Source organism: Chelonoidis abingdonii, chromosome 1 (genome assembly GCF_003597395.2).
Source record: "Chelonoidis abingdonii isolate Lonesome George chromosome 1, CheloAbing_2.0, whole genome shotgun sequence".
In the NCBI taxonomy this organism is placed as follows: Eukaryota; Metazoa; Chordata; order Testudines; family Testudinidae; genus Chelonoidis; species Chelonoidis abingdonii.
Window position 1 is genome coordinate 242,877,768 of NC_133769.1, and position 24,157 is coordinate 242,901,924.

The window sequence follows — 24,157 nt, forward strand, 5'->3', positions numbered from 1 at the left end:
GGGGCAGGGACTTGTCATTTATGAAACTGGTGAACTTTATTATTGATCTCAGCAGAGCAACTTAACTTTTTTTGGAGATGGTTCTAAAATTATTTAGGTTCCTGAAATTTGGAATGGATGTATTTTATAAACCTAGAAAAATAAAAAGGTAAAAGCACAAGTATATACAGAAGAATGCTGTGTGAGGAAAAATAGATACGCTAATGATTCCAGCATGATGAAGAGTTAACACACTTGCCTTCAAATGTGCGATCAGTTAATATAAGTAGTTTGTGATAAAATTAGCAGTAAAACCAGGTGTCCCGTTGAGTAGTAGTAAAACCCGATGGTCGTGTTTGACCAGATACTCTCTCATTAATTTCCCTACACCTGTAATTTTTTTTTTGCAAGTTGAGTAATTTTATCCTGTTAAGTAATTAAGGAAACAGCTCATTTTAATCTTATTGTTAGCAGTAAGATATGTAATCTCTTGTGCACTGGAAGCAATGCTCTAATATTTCATAAGGACTTTTCTATCTGGCCACAAATAAGTTGTGAAGGTCAGAATCCAAGAAGATTCCAGCTCTCTTATATACTTTGTGCATTGTTTTCTGTAGTAAAGTCCATAGTCAAATGCTGGAATCTGGCTCAGTTTGTAGCGCTTGACTAATTAATGTGAATGAAAAATCAAACCCTGAAATGATATGGTTCTATTTTTGTTTTGAATTTTTCATTTTTTAAGACTGATTGCATACCTTGTACTGCATTATAGTCATCTTTCAGGCTACTGCTAGATGGCACTAGTGTGTAAAGCAGTGCTGTGTCTGAGTATTTGGGTGTTAGATGGTATCTTCTAAAAATCAGACATTTTCTAAATTTTAAAAATAATTCCCCAAGCTTCTTATGGTAAAACTGAAGGAGTGTCTTCAGGCGAATGAACAGTTTCAAGAAATGCTGGGCATGTAGAGGAGTGTGTTTGAAAATATATTCTGACAGTTCTGTTGGAGCAAAACATCTTTAACTTTTGCCACATTTAAAACATTAACAAACTTAAAGTCCTATAGTAGGAACCCTCTTTTAAAGGATTGCCTAAAAACAGCCTTTTCCTTTCTAATAAACACCCAATTTAAAATCTCAGGCCTGACTCTTTTTTTTTAAAAACCTGTTCCCCCCCACTCTTCCTGGGAGAGAAATAATTTGGAGGGGGGGTGTTTTTTTATTTCAAATGCAGTTATTGTGGTGGGATACAAACCTTTGAAATGATTTTTCTCATTCATTCTAGGAGTACTTTTTGTCAAATTTTGACAAGGAGTAAGACTCTGTATACCTCTTCTGTGATGGAGATGCCCCTTTCCCATTTCAACTCAAGAATATTCTTTAATGCTTTATCTTTTGACTACTTAATTTCAGGGAAGTGCAGGTCTTCAAAAATGAAAACAGGATTTTTATTTTCACACTTAAAAAAAATCTCAAGGTAGTGAAGCCAAAGAAACTCTGAAAGATGCAGCACAGATGTTTCACAGAGAACAGTTAAGAGTTCTAGTTCGTTACAACAATTAGTTGTCTATTGCGTATATAGCATAGGCAGATGAATTACCACTTAACATTCCTTAATAACAGTGCTTAACCTTGGATAGTAAAGATAAATTTTGAATGGCTAGAAATGTATCCTGACAAAACAATAAATGAGCCCTGAGTCAAAGCAGATAGTTAAATGTGTGGGTATGTGTAATATAGTGTAATTCAAGTGTTTGTTTGAATTACATTGCAGAGTATTAAAATTTTAGCAGACCTGTGTATCTGTGGAGAGGGGATATACAACAATAAATATCTCTAAGCAAACTGAGCTTTAAAAAGTAATCAAACACAAGTTTGATGGATCCCTATTGATTTTTAGATTGGAACAAAGGTCAAAGCCATATGGTCTAGTGCAGGGGTCTCCAGTCTTTTTACACACAAGATCACTTTTTGAACTTAAGATCAACCCAGGATCTACCTGGCCCCTTCCCTGAGGCTCCATCCTGCTCACTCCATTCCCCCCTTCCTCTGTTGTTCACACTCCTCAACCCTCACTCACTTTCACTAGGCTGGGGCAGGGGGTTGGGGTGCGGGAGGAGGTACAGACTCTGGGCTAGTGTGCGAGAGGGCTCCAGGCTGAGCCTGGGGCAGGGGATTGGGGTGCAGGATTGAGGGGTGCAAGCTCTGGGAGCGAGTTTAGGTGCAGTGTGACTATATGACACCTACACCCAATCTCATAGAATGCACTGGACATTTCATGACTTTTACTTTTTATTAGTGTCGTTTGTGGTTTATAGATCCAAAATCCTTCTGGGATTGTTGCAAATCAGTGTAGCGTTCCCAGCTGGGGGAGGGAGTTGGGGTGCAGGAGTGAGGGGTGCAAGCCCTGGGAGGAAGTTTGGGTGCAGGAGGGATTTCCAGGCTGGTGCAGAGTGTTGGGGTGCAGGAGAGGGTGAGAGCTACAGGCTCTGGAAGGGAGTTTGGGTGCAGGAGCGGGCTCTGGGCTGGTGCAAGGGATTGGGATGCGGGAGGAGGTGAGGAGTGCGGGCTCTGGAAGGGAGTTTGCATGCAGGAGGGGGCTCCAGGCTGGGGCAGTGAGGTTGTGGTGTGGGATGGGTTATGGGTGAGAGTTCTGGCGCGGGTCCTTCAGATGTGTTTAAAGGGGATGGCTGGGATTCTGCTGAAAAGTGTCATTTCCAGACACATGTGGGGAGCCTTAAATAGCCACAGGGATAAGGTTGTAGGGCACTGATGACTAGCAGAGATCTGAGTACAAAGTTAAACACTGAATCAACAGATTCTAGGTGGGTTTTGTCAATGGCAGGAGCTTACTGGTGGTTTTAGCAGCATTACACAAATGCATCCTTGCATGATGCTGAAGTTACTACTATTGCTGTTCTTAGTATTACTAATTCTATTCATAACTGATCAAAAGTGCCTGCATTGTACAAGTGACTCAGACCCAGGACTACAATGCACTATAAGGAACCGAATTTTAAATTGTCTAAAAAGTTATTTATTCACAGCATATTTAAGCTAGTTTGGAGGACTTCAGCTTTTGAGAAGACGACAAAATTTGCATTTCCATATGAACTGCAAGGTTTGTGGGTTAAACTGGCAGGGTGGATGCAGTCTCCAGGATTAGGTGAAAGCTGTGTACTTACTGATTTTTTTTATTTTTTTTTTGCCTATTTCTCTGCCTTTTTTCTTACAAAATATGATTTTTATACTCCATGTTAAATGCTAATTATAAATATTGGAAATTCCCTTGCATGAAAATAAGATACAAACACAGGAATATGAATGGATAAGTAGAATGAACAACATGATTCTAAAAATCTTCAGCTGGGGGTTTGGGTGCAGGCGGGGGTGCAAGGTGCAGGCTCCGGCTAGGAGGCATTTACCACAAGCTACTCCCGGTCAGCGGCGCAGAGGGCTCAGGCAGGCTGCCTGCCTACCGGGGACCCATGCCGCTTCCAGAAGTGGCTGGTTGCTGGCACGTCTTGCGTGGGGCCCCGGGGGCGTGTGTGTGTGTGTGTAACGGGTATCTGTGTGCTACCTGTTCCTGCAAGCGCTGCCCCTGCTGCTTACATTGCCCGGGAACCAGCCAATGGGAGCTACGTGAGTGGGTTGCAGAGACGTGCGAGCAGCCAGCCACTTCTGGGAGCAGTGTGGGGCCACGGCAGGCAGCCTGCCTGAGCCTGCTGCCCCACCAGACTATTAGCCCCGGAGATCACAATCGATCGGCGAAGGCTTCAGGATCGACCAGTCGATTGCAATCAATGTATTGGTGACCACTGGTCTAGTGAATAGAGCGCTGTACTGGGAATCAGGAAACGTGATTCCTATTCCTATCTTTATCACTAACCTCCTATGTGACCCTGAGCAAGTCATTTCACTTCCCTATACCTCTGTTATAGGAGTTCAGAGTAGATAATTACAATGGCCTTTCCTGACCTTGTATGAAATGATTAAAAACAGCAATATTTTTGACTTGCCATTTGTAATATACATTTAGAGCTTTGTGAACTTGGCTGTTCCAAACATTAGTGTGCCTATAATATTAATTTTAATTCTAGTTTCAATCCAGCCATTTAAAGCGGTAAATGAAAGTTTAGATGTTATGTTTTTGTTGATTCATTTCTCTTAGAACATGGACGCTGTGTGGCACACCAGAATACCTTGCGCCAGAAGTGATACAGAGTAAAGGTCATGGAAGAGCTGTGGACTGGTGGGCTCTAGGAATTTTGATATTTGAGATGCTGTCAGGGTAAGTGTTTCTCTGGTGATACTAAGTACATAACGTCCACTCTATTTCAGTATTCCGAATAACAAGTTTGAAATATCTGGGTATATGTTTAGTCTATTACTAATTAGATTATCTTGTCTTACTGTGAAGAAAAGAATTAAGAGCCTAGGAGAGAGACTGCAAAGATGTACTCCCAATAACCTGACTAGAGGGAGATTCTGAAGCAAAATCCCAGTTTACAGTTATGAAAATATTCTGCTCAAAATTCTGCAATTCTATATTCTCCCATCATGGAGTTCAGTTTGAGCCTCCATAAAGTAGTTATTTAATAACCAATTATACCTTTCTCAACGGTTGAGCATCCTGCAAACTAGCACTGTAACTTGTCTTTGTTTGGCAATTCTTTGAAGCAAAGTAAGCAAGCTTCATAAAGAGAAACTCACCTGATTTACAGTTCAAGAATTAAAATATATGTATATATTTAAACACATTTCTCTTTTTCCTTTAAAAAAAAATAAACAGAGTTATGATAAAACTTCATTATTTTCTACCCTCTCACTCTAACTTATATTTCAGTTGGAAGCTTAAGTTTTTTTTAGAGTTTAGATTTTGTACATGGACTGTTCTTGTGCAGAGAGAGGCTACTAGTTTGCTCTAAAGAGCCTGGTTTAACTTTAAGACTGAGACTTTAACTACTATATTAAAAACCTCTCCTATCTTATGGAAGTTGGAACATGTCGACTGGAAAACAGACTCTGCATTATTTCATTTTGTACACTCTGTTATGGTGCTTTATTTCTTTGGATGAAAAGTTTATTACTAGTTCAGTAAATTCCAAAAACGTGCAGGAGAAGGAGTGGGGTAAAAAAAGTAAAAACTATCTAGGGATTCTTTCTTGAGTTCACATGCTTATAAACTTTATTTCCAACAATATTTTGGGATTCACTAGATGGCGGTGTTCTCAGAAGACAAACTTAAAATCTTTGCCACTAAAGAAATATTTCTTGACATTACAAATACATTCATGTAAGTATTTGAGTTAAATATTAAGGAGGATAATTGAAACTCTTATGTTTTTAATCAATGCAATTTTTAAAATGAAAAATAAAAGGAAAATTAATGTAGTTCTTCCTGTTTCAGCTATTTGATTATACTGAAAATAAAAGCCCAGTTGAGTATTTACTTGCGTATTATATATAAAGACTTCAAAAATGTTTTTAAAAACTGTACCTTTCTTTGCATGTGCACTGCATATCTGCTGAAAGTATACTGGGGGGGAAAAAAATGAGGACTCATGGAATTTTACCACTAATGCTGCCATACAGCAGTATAAAAGGGTATCTCTTCGGGCCACCCATGTGTCTTGTGCCCCTTTGTGCTCCTGTACGAGGGTATGAAGAGTAGAATGGCTGTAACCTTCCCTCATTTCCTATTTACTGCCTGTGGCAGCAAGACAGAACCCACCGAGTATCTGACCTACCACTCTCTTCCGAGACTTTAAACAGGTTCTCTCTTAACATTTTAGGAAACAAAATCTTATCTCATACTTCCATTCCAAAGATGTCGTCCTCCAGCCCCCCTCCACCCCACGAAAAAAAATTCAAACTAAGACATTGGTCTAGGACCCTCCTGTACACAACCTGGTATAGCAGGGCAAGGCACATCACACGAAACTGCCATGCCTTCGTGGTGGAGTCTAAAACTTCAGGATTCAAACCCTTCCTATCCTGCAATGGGTTAATCCACTTCAAGAACAGATGTAGGTGATACCTCTTCTGCCTAATGTCAAATATTGGTTATTTAACAAGTTAGATGTGTCGATCTGTAGTCATGTCACCAGTTATGCTGCAAAATGAATTTATTGAAGGGATATTGCCATGAATTATGGATTGTTTTTATAAGGTAGCTCTACATGATAGTGGAGCTTACCTAAATAGACAGGGCAGTAGGTTATCTACTGTTCTTTTTTTTTCTTACAGCTGTCAGCACTTGGATTTATCCTTTTTTAAATTTAATTTTATTTTTTTATGGGGAAGAGGGGCAGATGCTTGTATAGTACCTTTTAGTGACAAAATCCATGTTTAATCCTATGAGATTGATTTCAGTGCCATCCCATGGATTGGTCAACAAAGGGAGTGGTTTACAATTGTCTTTCTACCGAAATTTCAGCGCCACAACACGCCTATGATTAAGGCTTATATTTTATCATGGATATTTTTAGTAAAAGTCCATGGACAGGTCACGGACAATAAAGAAAAATTCAAAGAAACTGTCCCTGACTTACTAAAAATATCCATGATGAAAAAGTGATTTAAAGTGGACTTGGAATTTTCATCTGAAATCAGTGTGGTTTGTAATCATTTTAATATCTTTTGGGACTTAACTCCAGATTTCTGAAGCAGTTGTGCCGGAAGTTCTGACTCTTGTATATAGTGGAACACAGATGCCATGGGAAGTCATAATGAAGCAGGATCAGGCAGTCCCCAGGAAATTTTATCTATCCCTTAGGTGACTTTGAGGTTTAAGACTGAAACATTGAATTTGACATGGTATTTTATAGGGAGGCAGTGAGGAGAGCACTGCAGGGGATGTACTTTTGTCAGCCTTCGTTCCTAAACACAGTGCTACTGTATTCTAAGTCAACTGTCACTTTTTTTTTTTGAGATTGGCAGCTTCATTAATAGCTAGAGAATTTTTATAGTGATCAAGCCTGGAGATCACAAATATGTGAATCACCATAACAAGGTCTGAACATGACAGAAAGGAGACAGGCTGCTTGACAGCTGTAGATGGAAAAGGGTGCCTACCATGTCTTTAGCTGGTGGGGAATCCAGAAGCAATGAGAACTCCAGGTGAACAGTGATCTGCAGTGGGTTCAAATTCTGGCCAGGCCTACACTGTGAAGGGACATAGTCAACTTTAATCATACTAAAAAAAAAAATCTAGATTAAAAAAATCTATTATTGTGACAGGTCATACGAGATTACAGTAGCTGAAAAAGAACAGATTCTTTTTTAATTTTATATGCTTGATAACTCATCAATTTCGCTGATTTTTCTTATGTTTGTATGAGTCTTTAAAATAGCAGTGGAGAGAGAAACTTTAAAAAAATGAAGGGGAAGATGTTTGTAAAATCACAAATGTGATGGACACTCAGGGGCAGGTGAGGTAGCTACATCTTTTTTAAATGACTAATTTCAAGTTGATGTGGTATCCCATTTAACTTCGCTGTCTGTGCTCCTTTTACACTTATTAGGGACATTCATCTGATAACTATAATGTTGACTACTTTTGTTCGGCAGTTCTTTTTTTAAAGGGTAACAAGCTTTTCAAGGAAAACATGATAACCTTCTTAAAAGTTGCTGAATGTCCTATCGTATGTTGCTTAGTCTTTCTTTTGTTTTCTTTTAATAGTTCCACTTGGGTGCTATCAGATTTTCCTCTCATGCAGAATATGGTTGCATGTAATAGTTCCCATGTCAATAGTCCTGAGATGTCAATATTCTCAAGAATAGATGAAGAACTCCGTCTCTGGGAATGTATTTGATATGTAGGAGTTGAATAAAAGTGGATATATATAATCACAAACAAAATCACTGCTTCATTGCTAGTCATAGGGATTATCCTCAACACTAGTAGAAAGTCTGATTAGAGTAGTTTCCTACAAAATGAACACAATACAGTGGAGTGCTTTCTAACCATAACTGAGCATTTAGCATTTTATAAATAGGACCAGTCTTCCAAGATGCTGCCATATTGGTTTTTCTCTGAGATTAATGTTAAAGTTCAAAGCTGTAGTAAGCAATTAAGGGTTTGGAAGAGAAAACAAGTGTATACTCCAATAGTGTACTGCTTATAAAATGTGTCTGCAATTGTCAACAGTAGGGAATTATTGAAGCACAAACTTGCATTCCAATATCGTTATAGTTTTACTGAATAGAATCCAGATGTCAGCATTGCTTCCTGCTCCAGAAGCTCTCTAAGCAACTGATGGAGCACATATCTGTCCTATGTAGCTGTTACAATTAGACTTGAATGGCATACTTTTGCAGAAAGAAATTGCATTTTTAATCTGTGGCAGTGTAATAACTTGTACTGGTTGTTAGACTCGTTCATTCCCTATCATATTTCTCAATGTCTCACCTGGATTTTTCCCTGGGAGAGAATCTAGTCGTTTAAAAAAAAAAAAGTTTTTGAGAGAAATAAGATGGAAGTAACTTCCATCAAAAAAACTTCTTGCATAAAATTCATTTAACTTTCCTTTTACATTATCAATAAAACTGGATTAACAATTTCCTGATAGAGATTTCTCAGGCACCTAACATTCCTTTTTGTAATTCACGCAGCAAGTCAAAAACAAGATTGACTCTTAATCATAAATACAAAATTGAAACTTTTTTAGAATTTAGTGTCATTTTGATGAATAAAAATTACACAGAAACAACACAATTCTATAGGCTGTTCTAAATAAGAAACAGGACATCCATTCAGTGTCTCTGCTATATAAGGGGGAATAAATTGAGCACATCCAAAATTTGATATCCTCTCTTGCTACCTTGTTCGTTCTTGTAGTTGTGCAAGATAGGAATTTAGGCCCAGATTTTTAAAGATGTTTAGTTACATTTTTAAAAGATAGTGGCACTGTGATGCCTAAATCCCACTGACATCTGGATTCTGAAGTACTTAAATCACTTTTGAAAATGAGACTTGGGTTCCTAAATCAATGAGTATAGCCATGCCTAAATACCTTTAAAAATCTGGACCTTAGACTTCAGAAAAACTTGTGATTGTGTGTGTCATAAGTAGATAGGTAAGGGTTAATTTTCTTTTACCTGTAAAAGGTGAGCAAAAGGGGAACCAAACACCTGACCAGAGGACCAATCAGGAAACCGGTTTTTCAAAAGTAAGGGTGGGAACCTCTGGAAGTTTTTGGCTTTGTTCTGTGTCTTTTTGTTTTCCTCGACTGTGAGTAAACAAGCTTTTCTTCTAACTCCGTCTTCTTTCAAATATCCTACTATCAAGTGTAAGTACAAAGGAACCAAAGTAATCGGCTGTGATGTGCTTTGATTTGTATTTACATGGGTGTTGATTTGCTGGACTGGTTTAATTGGGCTATCTTTTAAATCAGCAGGACGTTTTGTTCATATTTTCTAAGCAGAGCCTGTATTGATCTCTTAATGCAGTATTATTGTTCTGTATTTCTTTTCTTTTTATATAAAGTTTTCTTTTTAAAACTTGTGAAGTTCTTTTCCTAGTGAGGCAAAGGGGAGAGGAATTTCTGTGCCCCGGAGTTCTGTTACATCTGTGACAGGCTCAGGGAGGGCGGGAAAAAGTTACGGGGAAAGAAAGAGAGAGAAGATCAGCTCTGTTCCCTGTGCTTAAGGCTTGTCTCTTGAGAGACGGAGGCAAGTTTTTGGTATGTGATGTAAAGAGATTGCTCAATCCCTCAGCTTGCTCAGAGCGGAACAACGGAGAGAGAGGGAGAAGGGAGGGAGATCGTTCTTTTGCTGGTAGACTCATACTTCTGAGTCTTGGGGGTCCTCAGGGAAAGTGTGGGGAGCCGAGAGGGGCGTCCCCCCAAGGAATTTGGGGGAACCCAGGCTGATAGTAGCCTCAATACTATCTGGTGGCAGCAAAATAAGATCCAAGCTGGGTATAAGCTTGGGGAGGTTCACAGTAAGCACCCAGATTTTGTACGCTAAAGTCCAGATTTGGGACAGACGCTTACCACAGTGTGTTCTGAACTTTCCTGAACGAATAGCTCCACTATTTCATGGTGAGATCATCCAAACGAAGTTCAATGTTACTTTTGCCTTTATGGAGAAAAATAAATAAAGATCCCCCTTCTTGTCTGTTCCCACCAAAAATGTTTTAGTTGTTATTCTTTTCTTTGGTGAAGATATGGCTGTTTTTTTTTTCTTCCTGGACACTCAAACAGCATCTAGGGAAACTCTGAATTCGGTTGTTGCCTGTGACTGTGGTTTGGTAACTACAGTGTAAGAAGAATGTTAATCCAGTTACTGTACTTGTTACATAAAGATTCTGGTATATTGAAACAATTGTCCAATTAGTATCTACCTCACATACAGTGATTATGGAACAAGAGACTAAATTAAAAAAAAAAAAAAAAAAAAAACTGCAGAAAGAGAAGTCATGTAGGAGGAAAATGTTTATTGTTATGGCACTAAGGTCTTGTCTAGACTACCAAGTGTTTGCAAAGAATTAGCACCTAATGTACACATTTTAAAAAAAGGAGCTAAGCATGTTAAAACAGTAGGGAGGACATTAACTTTTAAAGGTATTAGAACCTAATGTAGATAGGATTTAACATGGTTTTATTCAGCAGTTCTTTAAAACATTTTAGCTAATAAATTAAAAACATCAGCCTGCTTCCTAGTCTACACATGGCATTACACTACTAAAGACTCGATGTAAAGTAAAAAATAGTGGTGGTGTTTCTCTCCCCCCCCCCCCCCCCCACAGCCTTGATACCAGTGAAGATGAGGAGCTGCATCCCTTTTCAATTTTAGAAGCATAAGTATTGTTAACAGCGATGTCACGTTCCATGTATGGAGGCCAAGTGTGGTGGCTGTAAGAGCAGTAGTTACACAGTAGCTGCTTTTGGTAAAAAAGATTCCCCTGGGTAACTCTTAGGAAGGTGGATGTCCAGAATTCCAGGAAATGTATGGAGTCCAGAATTCAATTTATTAAACCTACTGAACTGGTATATTTCCACAGTGATACATGTATCCTTTCTGGTGAGCAAACAGGTCAGCCTGTAGAAAGAGAAGCCCAAGAGGGGATACAAATTCTTAGTTGTTGCCCGAGGTGCAAAAAAAAAAAAAAGTCAACTGGCTCCTTATTTTTATATTGTCTTTTAAAGGTAAAGAACTACAGCTTCTTAATTCTGGAATTGGCAGCCAAAGTGAAGGGAAAGTCAGTAGTGTCCAGACTAGAAGGGAAGAATTTGTTTTGCTGAGGGCCTCTCAAATTTCACCAACAGGGAAGAAGCCAAAGCACAGACTTTCCAAGGGAAATCTTCCGTCACTATGTGTGACTGACATTTCTATTGTAATATTAAAAATAGTTTTCAGTATTTCAATTTTAATATTCTGAATGTGTTCTGTACATTCTATGTTTTGCAGAATAGCTGCCTTAATTGAGTTACAGAGATGTGGTTAACCCTGACTTCAGTATGCACTGCGTCGGTGCATACAGAATAACTGTGTGTCTAACAATCTGGTCAGCAGATAAATTACTTCAACATAATACCATTATACATTTCTGCAGATAACTAAAGAAAGCTGTGTTTTGGTTGTTTAATTCAAATAGGTTTCCTCCATTTTTTGATGACAACCCATTTGGTATATATCAGAAGATTCTTGCTGGCAAAATAGATTTCCCCAGACATTTGGATTTGTATGTGAAGTAAGTATATGGCTTTCATCACGGACGTGTTTCTTTTTAATTACCTCTTTAGCATAGTTTGAAAGGATATGCATAGGAGGATACCTTCTTGCAGTATTTTAAAATGCTTTGTTGCAAAATATTTTGGACAAAATTTAGTCCTGAAATCAAAATGAAAACATATTTAATATAATTTAAATGTTTCTCTCTCCCATCTCCTGTGAACGTCTCTTCAGGCACAAGATTTCTCACAAGACCATTATTAAAGCTGTATCAGCAGATTTCATGAGCATAGATTCATAGACTCTAGGACTGGAAGGGACCTCAAGAGGTCATCGAGTCCAGTCCCCTGCCCTCATGGCAGGACCAAATACTGTCTAGACCATCCCTGAGACACATTTATCTAACCTACTCTTAAATATCTCCAGAGATGGAGATTCCACAACCTCCTAGGCAATTGATTCCAGTGTTTAACTACCTGACAGTTAGGAACTTTTTCCTAATGTCCAACCTAAATCTCCCTTGTTGCAGTTTAAGCCCATTGCTTCTTGTTCTATCATTAGAGGCTAAGGTGAACAAGTTTTCTCCCTCCTCCTGATGGCACCTTTTAGATACCTGAAAACTGCTATCATGTCCCCTCTCAGTCTTCTCTTTTCCAAACTAAATAAACCCAATTCTTTCAGCCTTCCTTCGTAGGTCATGTTCTCAAGACCTTTAATCATTCTTGTTGCTCTTCTCTGGACCCTCTCCAATTTCTCCACATCTTTCTTGAAATGCGGTGCCAGAACTGGACACAATACTCCAGTTGAGGCCTAACCAGCGCAGAGTAGAGCGGAAGAATGACTTCTCGTGTCTTGTTTACAACACACCTGTTAATGCATCCCAGAATCACGTTTGCTTTTTTTGCAACAGTATCACACTGTTGACTCATATTTAGCTTGTGGTCCACTATGACCCCTAGATCTCTTTCTGCCATACTCCTTCCTAGACAGTCTCTTCCCATTCTGTATGTGTGAAACTGATTGTTCCTTCCTAAGTGGAGCACTTTGCATTTGTCTTTATTGAACTTCATCCGGTTTACCTCAGACCATTTCTCCAATTTGTCCAGATCATTTTGAATTTTGACCCTGTCCTCCAAAGCAGTTGCAATCCCTCCCAGTTTGGTATCATCTGCAAACTTAATAAGCGTACTTTCTATGCCAACATCTAAGTCGTTGATGAAGATATTGAACAGAGCCGGTCCCAAAACAGACCCTGCGGAACCCACTTGTTATACCTTTCCAGCAGGATTGGGAGCCATTAATAACTACTCTCTGAGTACGGTTATCCAGCCAGTTATGCACCCACCTTTATAGTAGCCCCATCTAAATTGTATTTGCCTAGTTTATCGATAAGGATATCATGCGAGACCGTATCAAATGCCTTACTAAAGTCTAGGTATACCACATCCACCGCTTCTCCCTTATCCACAAGACTCGTTATCCTATCAAAGAAAGCGATCAGATTGGTTTGACATGATTTGTTCTTTACAAATCCATGTTGGCTATTCCCTATCACCCTACCACCTTCCAAGTGTTTGCAGATGATTTCTTTAATTACTTGCTCCATTATCTTCCCTGGCACAGAAGTTAAACTAACTGGTCTGTAGTTTCCTGGGTTGTTTTATTTCCCTTTTTATAGATGGGCACTATATTTGCCCTTTTCTAGTCTTCTGGAATATTCCCATGATTTTCCCATGACTTTCAAAGATAATAGCTAGAGGCTCAGATACCTCCTCTATTAACTCCTTGAGTATTCTAGGATGCATTTCATCAGGCCCTGGTGACTTGCAGGCATCTAACTTTTCTAAGTGATTTTTAACTTGCTCTTTTTTTATTTTATCTTCTAAACCTACCCCTTCCCATAAGCATTCACTATGTTAGACGTTCCTTCAGACTTCTCAGTGAAGACCGAAACAAAGAAGTCATTAAGCATCTCTGCCATTTCCAAGTTTCTGGTTACTGTTTCTCCCTGAGCAGTGGGCCTACCCTGTCCTTGGTCTTCCTCTTGCTTCTAATATATTGATAAAAAGTCTTCTAGTTTCCCTTTATTCCCATAGCTAGTTTGAGCTCATTTTGTGCCTTTTGCCTTTCTAATCTTGCCCCTGCATTCCTGTGTTATTTGCTATATTCATCCTTTGCAATCTGACCTAGTTTCCATTTTTTTATATGACTCCTTTTTATTTTGTAGGTCATGTGGTTAAGCCAAGTGGTCTTTTGCCACATTTCTGTCTTTCCTACCCATCAGAATTGCTTGCTTTTGGGCCTTTAATAGCGTCCCTTTGAAAACTGCCAAACTCCTCCTCAGTTGTTTTCCCCTCAGTTTTGATTCCCATGGGACCTTACCTATCAGCTCTCTGAACTTACCAAAGTCCGCCTTTCTGAAATTCATGGTCTCTATTTTGCTGTACTCCCTTCTGCCCTTCCTTAGAATTGCAAAACTCTATGATTTCATTGATCACTTTCACCCAAGCTTCCTTCTACTTTCAAATTCTCAACGAGTTCCTCCCTATTTGTTTAAAATCAAGTCTAGAACAGCTTCCCCCCAGTAGCTTTTTCAACCTTCTGGAATAAAAGAGTTGTCCGCAATGCAGTCCAGGAACTTACTGGATAGTCTGTGCCCCGCGGTGTTGTTTTTCCCAACATATATCTGGATAGTTGAAGTCCCCCATCACCACCAAATCTTGGGCTTTGGATGATTTTGTTAGTTGTTTAAAAAAAGCCTCATCCACCTCTTCCACCTGTGTTAGGTGGCCTGTAATAGACTCTAGCACGACATCACCCTTGTTTTTTACCCCTTTTATCCTAACCCAGAGACTTCTCAACATTTCCATCTCCTATGTCCATCTCCACCTCAGTCCAAGTGTGCACATTTTTAATATATAAGGCAACACCTCCTCCCTTTTTTCCTGTCTATCCTTCCTGAGCAAACTATACCCCATCCACACCAACAACATTCCAATCATGTGTATATCCCACCAAGTTTCAGTGATGCCAACAATGTCATAGCTTGTATTTATTTATTAGCACTTCCAGTTCTTCCTGCTTATTACCCATACTTCTCGCATTTGTATACAGGCATCTAAGATACTGGTTTGATCTTGCCTCCCAGTTTTTCCCTGACCCTCCTTTCTCTCTGCCATTAGCATTCTTCAGCTTATTATATGTGCTTATGCTGACTGATCCTAGTGTCCCATACTTGTACATATTCTGAATGGTGGCTGCCTTCAAAATGCTGCTGCTGCTACCAGTTTCCTGCAGTTTCCTCTTCTTGTCCATTGTGTTTTAATACAATCCTTCTCAACAAAGAGTACACATCTCCGTATGTGCTGTCTGAAGTAATTTCTGGGTACATGGCCAGAAGGTGAACAGTACAAAGTTAGTTTCTTTGTCATTGATAATTAGGCCATCGTGATGAAAAGCAATTAAACCTAGGGTACTATCAGCATCTGTTTGTATTTCTCAGTCACGCTGACTCGTAATCACTGACTTGTATTATCTAGTAAATTCTGATGCCATGAAAGACATTTTAGTCACCACACTCACCAAGTGTATCAAGTTCCATTGTAAATCGAGAAAGATGGCCATCAGTGAGCAGTTAAGCTCCTTTAGGTATCATACCCTTTGAATACTCTTTTTTTTTTTTTTTCTTCTGGTTCTCCTCCTACTTCTCTAGGTACTTTTGTAGTGTCTGTCTTGATGGGTAATCTTCCTCCTTCCTCCCCACCTTTGGGGGCGAGGGGGTCGCACATGACTCTGTTCTTCACCCGTCAGTTCTTTCTTTTTACATCTTTTCGGATGAACTCATCTAGTGCTTCTTTATACTGTTGACTCACCAATCTATCATTTCACTCCTAACCTGTTTCCCACTATCCAATTCTGTATTTCATCCTACCTCTTTGACATCTCTTCCTTGACTTCTCACCATCAACTTAAACAGAGCTCCCTATTTTTCTTACTATGAACTGAACCCTTATTCTTTCATTTTTGACACATCCCTTCCTTTTCCCCCCTCACATCCAGGATGTGCCCAAATAATTCTTTCTCCACAACATTTCCATAATGTCTAGCCATTAAAGATTCTTGGCAAGTCTTTGATACTGCAACCTCTTTTTATCTTTCCCTCTTGATGCCCATACCATTCCCTATAATCCTTAGAGAAAACAGCTGCTTTTGTAGACTGTTGATCTGACTTTGCCACACCACTTTCTCCTCTTCCACTATTTCAAGTTCAAGTTTCTTGTTACTGCCAGTAAGGCCCTGCATAACTCTCTGCCTTTTCTACTTCTAACCTAGTCTCGTTTCACATCGCTTTTCACTCTGCCTCTGATGTCATCATTGTTGCCAGTTTATCTGACTCTCCTGCAACAGTCTGTGCTTTATTCCTTCCCATCCTCTACGTGTGAAATGCCTTTCCTGAACTTTCATGCCCTGACCATTATCCTTTTCTAGTTCAAATCTATTTTCAAGACCCACTTCTGACCCAAATTATGAGACTTTAGCCATCTAATAGTCCCTTGGTTTGAAGGTATTTGTCTGTAGCTGTCCACTCCCCACTCTGTTCCCCATTGAAAAATAGAACTACTAATAGGTGTGTCAGCCACCTCCCTGACCACTCTGTTTTGAAAAGTGTGTGTTTTTGGTTTTTTGGGTAAACTCTTCAGGGCGAAGATGTCATCTTGTGTTTTGGAAATGCATAACAATGGAGGGTGCCACTGCAGTCTAAATAATTATTGAGCAGGTCTGATCTAGGATGTCGGCACCTACTTGAATTCAACACTATATATAATAAACTGTTAGAACATTTGACTTTTTAATCTTATGTATAAAGTAGGACATTAAGGAAGCACTACACTGTCTCTTGATACAGATGTTAATTTGGATACCTTCACAGCTTCAGTGACAACTCAAGATCATTGAGTCAGTTCCTGTCTCAGCTGTGTATTTTCTGCATTTCCAAGGCTTGTTTGAGGAGCAATCAAAAGAAGATCTCTACAACTTACTCTGCTAAGAGTCATCAATTAAATAACACAATTCTGATTTAAATGACACAGTAAATGACTACACAAACTTGTTTCTAACCCAGTGGGATCCAGCAATAGATCTGGCCCTTCATTTCTAATTTGACTTACTTTTCACTCTTCTATTTGAAAGGATGTCTATTTGTTTAGAACAATAATGGTTAGATTTCTCCCCCTCCCTCACCCATCCTTAAGGGTCCTCTGGGATGCCCTGGGAGGAAAAGAAATGCCTTCAGGAATGACTACAAATGACTGAATCACAGGACTGAATCTAAATCCAGCCACGTACTGGCTGAAATGTTTATGGGAGATTAGGAAATCTCCTTCCAATTTCACTTTTGTATTCCCGTATGGCTGGCAGCTGAAGTTTTTTTTGTTTTGTTTTTGGGGGGTTTTTTCCACTGAGTTTCAGAAATATTTGCTTTGTCACGTATGACAGTTTTGAGCTGTTTAGAAAATTTATTATTCAGTTCATTATTCTCAATATGCCATACTAAGATTCCTAGGTTTCTCAAAGGAAAAAAACTATATTTATTTGCTGGGTTGGATAAATATAGATCTGATTTTTTTTGTTTGTTTGTTTGTTTTTTCCTTCACAATCTTTCTCTGAGGCACTCCTGTTTTGAAGTCTCTTCATACAAGGAAGGTTGCAGTAGCACCTCTTTCTTCTTTAGGCTGCAGAACAGTAAAGATGACTAAGCTGTGTGTTTTGTCTTAGACATTGATTATTGTGGAACATATAAAACTGTTGTTTTGCTTTCATTGAAGAGGTTAAGTTGTAGATAATTAAGAATATAGCCACTGAGAGCACATGTAATTCACTCTAGAAATTTGTTGCTGAATTTCTCTGTAGTACCTGTGTGTATCCATGGTAATTTCACTGCCTTAGTACTCTAGTGAAGTCTATTTTAGGTCGACTTACAGCCACCACAGTAGTTACTACCCTCCTCCTGTTGGTCGTCCTCACCAGGAGCACTTCCACTGACTTGAGGTACTGAGCCCTCCATGCTGGGAGCACAGCTGCCCTCCACCCCTACCCCAGGCTTTTGGCACCCTGCTCCTAGCTGGGAGTAAGGGGCAGTCTTCTGGGCTCCTCACTTCCTGAAGAGAGGAACCTCTGGGCAACACCCTGGCTGGGAGCATGTACTAGGGGCAGCCGGGCTTTAGATGCTTTCTTGTCAATTTCACAGCTCCAGCACAGAGCCATGAAATTAAGACAGCCAACAGAAGATGTAAGATGGCATCTCTCTAACTACACCAACGTAAGCCATACGCTTCTCATGGAGATGAATAGTTATGTTGGTGTAGTAGGGCACTTACATTGGCAGGACAAGGTTGTAGTGTGTACACTGACATAGGTCAACGTAAGATGATTTGTTTAGACCAGGCCTTAATGGAGTTATTCTGGATTTACAGTGGAATAACAAAACAAAATGTGATCCTTGATTTTGTTGTTAACATAGTACTTGCAAATGTATTTACATAATACTTTTCATTTTCTAAGTGTTGTCTCAGCTTTTAAAAAGTTGAATTTAGCTTTATGCAAAGCTCATAAAACAATGTTAGGGTCTTAAAGTGTACGTTTCATTTTCTGCAGAGGACTTCTGAATGCAAGCTAGTCCCCACTATATTTTCAACAGAGAACTTGCTGTTCCACATTTTCTCTATTTTTAACTGAGGTAGAATTATCTCTTTTTTTAAATTGTTATAAGGTCTAGTCTAAAACCATACTCTGAAGGAAGTTCAGTTTTGACTTGAGATTTGGAATGCCTACCAAAATGCAAAGGACGTTTCAGGCAAGGAACTTGCATCTCAAATCTTTTCTGAAGAAACTACACTCTATAGAGAGATTCACCACTGTTCCACTGAGACAGGTTACCTGTTTTCACACTAGTCTTGAACCCTTTGAATGTAAAACATTCTGAAATAGGGAAAACATGAATTATTAAAATGCACAAAATATTTATGATGATAAAATAAAAGTGCTTCCACTGGTCTGTAGTATGCCTATCCTAATGAAATAAAACAATGACAAATTTATCCTCTGTTACAGGGACCTTATTAAAAAGCTTCTAGTGGTTGACAGGACAAGGCGACTGGGAAATATGAAGGTTAGTGTTAAATATGTTTAAAAACGTACACGTGAATTTTGAGGTCCACTTGTGCTTCTGTTGTGTTACTTAGGACTGAACATCTGAATTAGCATATGAAAAATATTAAGTTACATTTTTGTGTAACCCACAGTGGGTTAGCAGGCCACTGTTTAAGGGTTGCTAGTTGGTGAAGTACGTACCCCTCATTAAAATTATTTGCATAGCTATCTCTGTACTGTATATCTGAAAAAAAATGTTCAAAGTTCTTAATGTTGGTTTCTTAGTTATTTTCTTTTCAGGGTGGTTTTGATTTAAATCAGTAGTTTAAAAGACTCAATTTAATCATGGTTTTCGCCATAAAAGTGCATTCTTGTTGGTTGTTATAACCTTAATGCATATTCTTCACAAGTCAGAGATAGAAAGTACACGCTATACATTTTTAAACAGTGATTTATTTTGAAACTTATCAGATTAGTTTTACAGCTATTTCAGAACATGAATGATTGATTGGTTATTTCATTTACCAAAGGTCATTGAAGCAGATAGTTCACCTCCCAATGACTTCATAAATATCTCCAATTGAACAGGTTAATCATTGATATTTGGAGGATTTTCTTGCCGTGCTGTATTAGGAGGAGAACATCACCAGACAGACATTTAGATTTGTTTTATTTAACTGAAACAACAACGTTGAGTATTCTGGGCTTTTTTTCTTCAACAGCAGACATATAATAATTTAACAAAACAAGCATATGTCCCTTGCTTCTCACATTTATCTCCAGACTTCTCCTTGCCCAGATCTATTCTGCCCCCAACAATCTTCTATTCATTGAACTTTTTGAAACTTTGCACTTTTAGAGAGAGGTAAGGAACTGACTCTGTGTACACAAGTTTGCAGAGGGACAATAGAGTTGAGTTCTGTTGTTTTTCACCTCTATATATTATGTGTTTAAAAACATGTTTGCTGTTAACAAGCATGTTACTTCTGGAGACAAAAATCCAGTTTAAGAACTGCAAATCTAAGCATCTCTGATGGTATCTTCTAGACTGAGCACTGACTCCCATTGTGTAGATGGAAAGATTAATCTAAATAATCTATACAGAAGCCTGTGGAACCCCTTAAGATTGGGTCCCTAATCCATGAACTATTGGCATTCATTTACAAGACTTTTCTTAAACATTACATGAATATATTGTCTCATATGATAGAATTAGAACTTATAATCCCTATTCCATGACGAGATACCTTTGAGTTATAATGTATCTTAATTAAAACTATCTTTAGATAGTTTTTCCCCCCTCAAAAAGCATTTTATCAAAAAAATCCAATTTAAATTAAAAAAAATCCAATTGATTTTTATCCACCCTAATTTTTTTTAGCAGCATTACTTTACTTTTCTCTGTTCACCTTTTACAAGTGGTAAAGTGCCAGGAGAGAGAGGATATTGGAGAGGATATACCCACTCAACCCAAAACTGGGTATGGGGATGCTCCACACTCTCCCATGTCCTTGTACCACGTATATGAGATCTTGGGTGCCACTGGATCTGTCAATGCAGATCCCCTCATCCTTTCTCTGGATTATCTTAATACCCTATGAAAAGCCAAGCCAGTACCCTTTCTGTGAGTACAGACACAACTTCATCTATTCCTCACCACCGTCCTTTGCAGCCCAAAGTGGGGTCTTATGTGATCCACAGGGCTTTGCACTGGCCCTTCATGCCACTGAGAAATCTTGTCCAAGGTGTATAACTAGGGTTAAAAGGTTTTCAGAAATAAAATAGAAATATATTATAAATGAGAGTGAATTTGTGTAGTATCTAATTTTTTATGCTCACTGGTTATTTAATGCCCTTGTGAAAGCTTTGAAATGTTATGGATGACTTCTGGGCTTCTGTGATTTTTTTTTTTTTTTTTTTTTTAATATAAAGTTTGAAATTGAGGGGGCAGGAGAACAGCTATAATGAAATACATAAGTTAAGATTTTATGGCATACACATTCTTATATCTTTTTGTTTTGTTTATTTAAAGAATGGAGCAGATGATGTGAAAAGGCATCGGTGGTTCAGGTCTATAGACTGGGATGCTGTACCTCAAAGAAAACTAAAGGTATTTTGTACAAAAATCTTATGTAGACTATGGTAATCAAAAATCATCCATGCAAAATTTCTTCTGATACTATATAGGGGTTGTGATGGGGCAAGGCCAGATGGCTACAGTAAAGTAGTGAGAAACAGGTATGTTAGCCCCAGGCTAAACAAATCTCTAGTACCCTGGTAACCAAATGGCAGTTGCTCCAGGTTAATCAAGGCACCTGGAGCCAATTAAGACCTTTCTAGAAGGCAGTAGAGATAGCTACTTTAATTAGAACACCTGCAGCCAATCAAGGCAGGCTAATCAGGGCACCTGGGTTTAAAAAGGAGCTCACTCCAGTCAGGCAGGGAGGAGCCAGAGGAGAAGGAGCGTGTGTGAGGAGCTGGGAGCAAGAAGGCAAGGAGCTGAGAGTGAGAGAGTGTACTGCTGGAGGATTGAGGAGGACAAGCGTTATCAGACACCAGGAGGAAGGTCCTGTGGTGAGGATAAAGAAGGTGTTTGGAGGAGGCCATGGGGAAGTAGCCCAGAGAGTTGTAGCTGTCATGCAGCTGTTACAGGAGGCACTATAGACAGCTGCGATCCACAGGGCCCTGGGCTGGAACCCGGAGTAGAGGGTGGGCCCGGGTTCCCCCCAAACCTCCCACCTCCTGATCAGACACAGGAGGAGCTGACCCAGACTGTGGGTTCTGCAAGAGGGGAAGATCACTGAGGTAAAAAATCCGCCAATAAGCGCAGGACCCACCAAGGTAGAGGAGGAACTTTGTCACAGGGTATAATGTTGCATGTGTATTCAGTTAAGATCTATTACAGAATTATTTGAAATGTATAGTCATGTGATGCATATTGATTCTTTAAAAAGATAAGCTTTTCACTAGTCCATATTTAACATCTTCCAAATTGGTGTGGGTTTACATTACAAAATCCCTAAAATAATCAGAAAATTATATCCTGTATTACATACATATGTCTCATTTCACAAGAACTAGTTAATAGCTGTTTTTCAAAAATAATTAGAAATATTTTGTTCTGCATTTGAGTCTCGCTGCTGAATTTCAATGCAGAGAAATCTTTAAATAAAATTTAACGTATCTAGGGGGAAAATGAATTTATTATTAAAATTCTAACAGATACAGCAGCACTAAATTCAGCCAGTATAGAGAAACAAATGTGTGTAAAATATATACCAATATTTGAAGATCCTCATTTAAGTTCTTTTGCAGGTAAAACTTCTTCCTTCTCATTTTAAAAAAGAAAAAAGTTCCAGGTGGTACAATTCCACTTAATTATCAGTAATGTGATTTATTCCACCACATAATGTCAGTCTAGTGCTACTCAGATACATTTCTGCTTGCTTGCTTATGTATGTATGTGAAGCGGTAAACTTCTGGATTGAATCAATTTGAAACTTCTTTAGAGCAAAGAGATTGAGAGAGTGATTTTTGCTCTGTTTCATGTAGATGTTATTTAAAGAAAAACCATATATGGCTGTTCTGTGTTAGAACCCTTAAAGCTTAACTTCAGATGTTTTATCAATATACATTGTCATCTCATATTTTTCAAACTCTCTGCTCAAGAACATTTGGGCAAGCAAAACTGTGAATTTGGGGACATAATTCAGAAAGAGAATGTTTTTAAAAGTATACAGTACTTAAATTAAACATGTCTGAATGAGAACTGTACTACTGAGATACTTTTAACAGAAGCAGCAGAGAATCCTGTGGCACCTTATAGACGAACAGATGTTTTGGAACATGAGCTTTCGTGGGTGAATACCCACTTCGTCAGATGCATGTAGTGGAAATTTCCAGGGGCAGGTATATATATGCTAGCAAGCAAGCTAGGCATAATGAGGTTAGTTCAGTCAGGGAGGATGAGGCCCTGTTCTAGCAGCTGAGGTGTGAAAACCAAGAGAGGAGAAACTGGTTCTGTAGTTGGCATGCCATTCACAGTCTTTGATCAATCCTGAGCTGATGGTGTCAAATTTGCAGATGAACTGAAGCTCAGCAGTTTCTCTTTGAAGTCTGGTCCTGAAGTTTTTTTGCTGCGGATGCAACTTAATGTTCTTATATGTGGCAGGAGGTGAGTGCTCTCCTATAGGTTTTTGTATATGCATCCTAAGTTGAGTTGTGTCATATTTATCTGTCGTAGAGACTGTCCAAGTTTGGCCGAATTACATAAGAGGGGCATTGCTGCATATGATGCGTATCTTCCATTGGTCGAATGTGGGAGGTGAATGATCCAGTGAATGTGTGGCGATCTGAGGCCGGGGTGTGAAGATAGTGGGCAGAGTCCTGAGGTTGTTGCATTGTCGGTTAATGAGGGAAGTTAACTATGGTGGTGGGGTGCAGTTCAGGTGAGAAATATTTCGGGTTGGAGTTGTCGTGAGGAGAGGAAGGGCCTGTCAGAAAGGCGGAGAAAGTGTGGGATTATTGTCCAGAGGGTTTGTAGGATCCTGATGAGCGTGGAGGGGGTTTAGCTGGGGGCGGTATGATGCCAGGTGGAGTCTTTGGGTTTCTTGGGTTGTCTGCAAGTAGGAGGCTTCTGGGAACACCGGGGGTGGATCTGTTTCTTATTTCCTCGTGCCTCGGGATTGTGTAGTTTAGAGAAGCTGGTGGAGATTAGTAGGTGTTGGTCTCTGTCTGAGGGTTAAAGTCAGATGCGGTTTTACTAGTGATTGGCTGTAAGACAATGGATCGTGTGATGTCCGATGATGAAGCTGGAGGATAAGGTAGCCATAGGTCAGTAGGTTTATGATATAGGGTGGTGTTAAGGGTGACAATCATTTATTTGCACGGGGTGATTAGAAAGTGGAACTTCACCATTGTAGATTGGTAAGCGATGAGGGAAGGTGGGGGACAATAGCTGTTGAATGTGGTGGAATTTAACCGAATCCTTCCATGGGCAGAGAGAGAGTATCATGTATAGGTAGAGAGGGGTGGGGATGAGGGAGGCGGTTTAGGTAGGCATGAAAAGATGGCTATTGTGGGCGATGCGGTGGCATAGCAGTGCACTGAGTTGGAGATTATATGTATCATTGAAATGTGTGTTGTGAGGATAAGGCAGAGGCTCAGAAGCAGTCTGTGCTGTGGCATCATCAGGATAATGGTCTGACAGCTTTGTATTCCATTTGTATGGAGTTGGTAGAGCGCCTCTCATACATGGTGTTAGGACGTTTCTGGGAGGTGCAAAGGCATTGTGTTCCTTGAGGAAATCAGTGGTTGTCACAGGAGATGCGGGAAGTGCTGGTGGCATAGGGTC

The 24,157-nt window shown here is 39.3% G+C and overlaps 1 protein-coding gene across 1 annotated transcript in view; it reads left to right on the forward strand.

Moving 5' to 3' along the window:
* Positions 1–24,157, forward strand: part of PRKX (protein kinase cAMP-dependent X-linked catalytic subunit) — a 108,898-nt gene that overhangs the window by 72,787 nt on the left and 11,954 nt on the right. The window contains exons 4-7 of the mRNA XM_075060707.1: positions 4,148–4,267; positions 11,579–11,674; positions 18,766–18,823; positions 20,837–20,914. Of these exons, the coding sequence (XP_074916808.1) occupies positions 4,148–4,267; positions 11,579–11,674; positions 18,766–18,823; positions 20,837–20,914 (352 nt within the window). The remainder of the gene's footprint in view (positions 1–4,147; positions 4,268–11,578; positions 11,675–18,765; positions 18,824–20,836; positions 20,915–24,157) is intronic.